Below are 5,000 nucleotides of genomic sequence, written 5' to 3'. Positions count from 1 at the left end.
CACCCACATACCACACCCACATATACCACACCCACATACCACACACACATATACACCCCCACACCCACATACCACACCTACATATACCACACCCACATACCACACATACACACCACACCCACATATACACCCCCACACCAACATACCACACCCACATATACCACACCCACATACCACACACACACACCACACCCACATATACCACCCACATACCACACACACATATACCACATACACATGACTACACACATACAACACACTCCATACACACACACCTCACATACACACCCCCACACACATATACCGCACACATATACCACACACACCTCACATATACACCCCCACACACACCACACACATATACCGCACACACATATACCACACACACGTCCTGCTGATACTGCAGCACATATACACCCCCACACCCACATACCACACCCACATATACCACACCCACATACCACACACACATATACACCCCCACACCCACATACCACACCTACATATACCACACCCACATACCACACATACACACCACACCCACATATACACCCCCACACCAACATACCACACCCACATATACCACACCCACATACCACACACACACACCACACCCACATATACCACCCACATACCACACACACACACACACCACACCCACATATACCACCCACATACCACACACACACATATACCACATACACATGACTACACACATACAACACACTCCATACACACACAACCACACACCACACAAACACAACCACACACATGCACAACCACATCCACACAGTCACATACACACACACACACACACACACACCACACACCCACATATACCATACACACACATACCACATACACACAACTACACACATACCACACACTCCATACACACAACCACACACCACACAATCACATATACACACACACACACACACACCCACACACGCACCACACACCCACATATACCATACACACACATACCACACACATGCACAACCACATCCACACAATCACACACACACACACACACACACACACACACACACACACACACACTCACACACACACGCACGCACGCACGCACGCACGCACACACTCATCAACACAGGCACATTAAAATGCAGATAGATACAGATAAACTGACAAAAAGCAACGTGCTTAAAAAAAGTATTAAGGCACAAGCACACGAATCACTCACACACACACACACACAAACGCATAATGACAGAACATACATTTTAAGAATCGCACTTTATAAAACAGGAATTTATATCTAACATTTACACATACACAACATGTGAAATAAATGAAAACACACTATTCACATTCAGCACACAACTGAACACACAACTGAACACACGTGCATTGCGAGCACACGGCCCTGTCTCACCGGCTGGCCCGACCCGGGGCTGTAGCAGTAGATGGTGTATTTGCGAATGATGCCGTTGGGCTTTTGCGGAGGCAGCCAGGACACCACCACGCTGCTGGCGGAGGAGGGCACCGCCTTGATGCCCGCTGGAGGTCCTGGGTCTGTGGTGGCAGGAGGGGGGGGGGGGGGGGAACCACACAGGTGAGCATGCGTGAAGGTGAGCACAGGTGAGCACAGGTGAACACAGGTGAGTCACCCAGGACGGCCGGGCCAAGGTGTGTTTGAAGGTGCGTGCGCATGCGCGCGGGTCAAAAACGGTGACTGGCGGTCATACTACCAGATCTGGTTCTGACCACGCTGCTAAACACGGCCTTTTAATTTAGTATCCTCCACTATGCAAGAACTAATGAAGAACAGAATGAGAGGGAGGAATGAGAGAGAGAGAGAGAGAGAGAAGAGAGAGAGAGAGAGAGAGAGAGAGAGAGAGAGAGAGAGAGAGAGAGAGAGAGAGAGAGAGAGAGAGAGAGAGAGAGAGAGAGAGAGAGAGAGAAGAGAGAGAGGTTCTGGTTCTGTGTGTGTTGTATTTTGTTGAAAAGCTTTTTGGGTAGGCGAGTTGGACAGTCTGTGTTGTAGTTGAGAGATTAGTTGCAGGTATTGATGTGTGAGCTGAATATGTGTGTGTGTGTTGTAGTTGAGTGATTAACACGCACGTGTGTGTGTGTGTGTGTGTGTGTGTGTGTGTGTGTGTGTGTGTGTGTGTGTGTGTGTGTGTGTGTGTGTGTGTGTGTATGAGTGTGTGTGTATGTATGTGTGTGTGTGTGTGTGTGTGTGTGTGTGCATGTATGTGTGTGTATGTATGTGTGTGTGTGTATGTGTGCGCATGTGTGTGTGTGTGTTTAGTCTGCTAGAGGTAAATCCCAGAGTGGTTCTGGAACTGGTGCACGTCCATTCAGCACATCGGGCCAGTGAGGCTGCCCCCTGGTGGCCATTTCTAGCCCTCAATTCAAGAGCAACCGGAGGCCCCAGTGCAGCTGTGAGACTGAACAATGACACTTCACATCCTCCAGCACCTCATTCATCTCCAGCTTGGGGTGTAAAACCTCTTCATCTAATGAATAATGCCCAATTATAAGTGCACAAAAATTGCAGACATTTCCAGAAAAAAAAAACAAAAAAAAAACCAAAAAACAAACAAAACAAAAGTACTTTCCTTGTAGTTAACCCAGGTTTTTAATTATCTTATGAATATGTTTTGTTTTATGTTTCATAATCCGAGAATATGCACTGCAACATGTGGGAAAAGACGCTAGGTCAGAATCACATTTCGGTGCCACTGTGAAATGCTATTTGTTGGTACATCTCAGTAAACCAGCAGCACAAATGCATTTTTCTTTGGCTGCAGAGTGACTTCTGGAGAGTGAATCTGGCCCTTGTTCCAAAGACCCTCTCACTTCAGTCCTCACTCTGGAGCACCAACCCCCCGTCCCCCCCCGTCCCCCCTGTCCCCCCCCCCCCAGCCCGCTGCCACGGCCGCTCCTCCCCAGGGGAAACCCGCAGAGACAGATACGCCTCTAATCCTGTGCCCACCAGTGTAAGCACAAAGTTAATACCTGATAATCCACAAAGAATTAATCCTCCTTTTGCTGGGTGGTAAACTGGGATGGGATGAGACACACACACTCTTACATTCACACACTTCAAGCCCCCGCCCTTTGGCATTTTAATTATCATTAGTAGCAGTAATGGAACATCAGAGCTTAAATGCACTGTAATTGCCATAGTGACAGCATCCGGTATCCAGCATCCTTTAAACCTGGACCACTCCACTCTCGTCTTCAGCTAACATGCCTTTTGTACCCAGCCTAACAACCCCCTCCCAATCTCTCTTGCCCTAGTGCACACACACACACACACACACACACACACACACACACACACACACACACACACACACACACACACACACACACACACACACACAAGCTTGAAAAGACATAGGAGTAATGGGGAAGTGGCTTGTAGCTAATGCATCTGTGTGTTTAAAAGGAACGAGGCTCCTCTCTCCACACACACGACAAACAAGCGTTCAAGAATACAGCTATGCACGCATACAAAAACACAACAGTACAGGCAAATGCACTTAAATGCTGTTGGAGCTGGCAGGAATGCACAAAGCCGTGATCATGCACATACACATGTCCTATTTATAACGCTACTTTATTCACCACCACAACATTAGCTTATTAAAAAGATTTTTAGGTTTCTCAAAAACAGGGTTGGTCCCTGGAAGACATCGATCTGTGTGTGTTGGGGAAGCTGGACTGAACTGAAGGTTCATGAGTCCTGCAGTATGTACACTAGGGGTGACCTGCAATAGTCGCTGATTCGACTATAGTCGACTAGACCCCCTAGTCGACTATGAATGTCATAATCGAATGTACCATTCTAACTGCATGGAGGTGCCCAAGGACGCTGCTAAGCATTAGTTGTTACATTAAATGTCTTTGTTTTCGTTATATATAGCCTTTTGTCAAATAAAATCATCCTAATTTCTGTTAATAAATATTTAAAAATGATGTGTGCGCATTAACAATAGGCATCTTCCTTACTACACATTAATACATCACACCCTGCAGTTGCACAATCCAAACGAGCGGAGCTGAACACGCTACAGGATCAGCGTCCGCCGAGATTATAATGTCTACTAAAAAAACTTCAAAAGTATTTTGAAAAAGATAAAGATGAATCAAATAAAGTAAAGTGCAAGTTATGTCGTCAACGTCTTTTATTTCGCACGACAACAACAAACATGGCATACCATTTAAAACGCGTAAGGCGAAAAAAACGTTTGCCGTTTGTCGTGTCGCGGTGCGTCTCGGCAAGTAATCCTATAAACATTTATTATTGTTGTTGTTTGCTTTTAAACCCCGTTACTTGAACCTTTCCTTATAATTTGTTTGCTGTTGTGTGGAAATGTTTTATATATATTTTCAGGCAGGCATATTTTATTTAAAATATTTTTGACATTTTGCACAGTGCCTGTCTGACAGTTCGATATGCGCACTGACGGGTTAATGTTCTCTAACGTTTCATTAAAAAATAAATAAGTAATAAATAAAAGCTGAATAAAGACAACCTACCATGTTTATTCATTTATCTGAGTGTTTTAGGTTTTTACTTTGAAGTGGAAAAAAGTCCTGAATGAGAACGGGATCCCGTTTAAGGTGCTCTTTAAAAAACCCTGTTTCGACTATTAGTCGACTAAATGGAAAATCTGACGAATCAGATTCGACTATGAAAATCCTTAGTTGAATACACCCCTAATGTACACACACCAGGGCCTCCATGTGTGTGTATGTGTGTATGAACACACACCAGGGCCTCCATGTGTGTGTATGTGTGTATGAACACACACCAGGGCCTCCATGTGTGTGTATGTGTGTATGAACACACACCAGGGCCTCCATGTGTGTATGAACACACACCAGGGCCACCATGTGTGTGCATGTGTGTATGTACACACACCAGGGCCGCCATGTGTGTGTATGTGTGTATGTACACACACCAGGGCCTCCATGTGTGTGTATGTGTGTATGTACACACACCAGGGCCTCCATGTGTGTGT

At 45.6% G+C, this 5,000-nt stretch overlaps 1 protein-coding gene across 5 annotated transcripts in view; it reads right to left on the bottom strand.

Moving 5' to 3' along the window:
* The window catches only part of dscaml1 (Down syndrome cell adhesion molecule like 1), a 112,977-nt gene that overhangs the window by 19,929 nt on the left and 88,048 nt on the right, over positions 1-5,000 (bottom strand). For all 5 annotated transcript variants that reach the window (XM_076976950.1, XM_076976951.1, XM_076976952.1 and 2 more), the window contains one exon: positions 1,397-1,536. In XM_076976950.1, coding sequence (XP_076833065.1) covers positions 1,397-1,536 — 140 coding nt within the window. The remainder of the gene's footprint in view (positions 1-1,396; positions 1,537-5,000) is intronic.

This window comes from Brachyhypopomus gauderio, chromosome 16, assembly GCF_052324685.1.
Source record: "Brachyhypopomus gauderio isolate BG-103 chromosome 16, BGAUD_0.2, whole genome shotgun sequence".
NCBI lineage: Eukaryota > Metazoa > Chordata > Actinopteri > Gymnotiformes > Hypopomidae > Brachyhypopomus > Brachyhypopomus gauderio.
The sequence above is the reverse complement of the archived record's forward strand: the minus strand, read 5'-3'. Positions and strand labels throughout refer to the sequence as shown.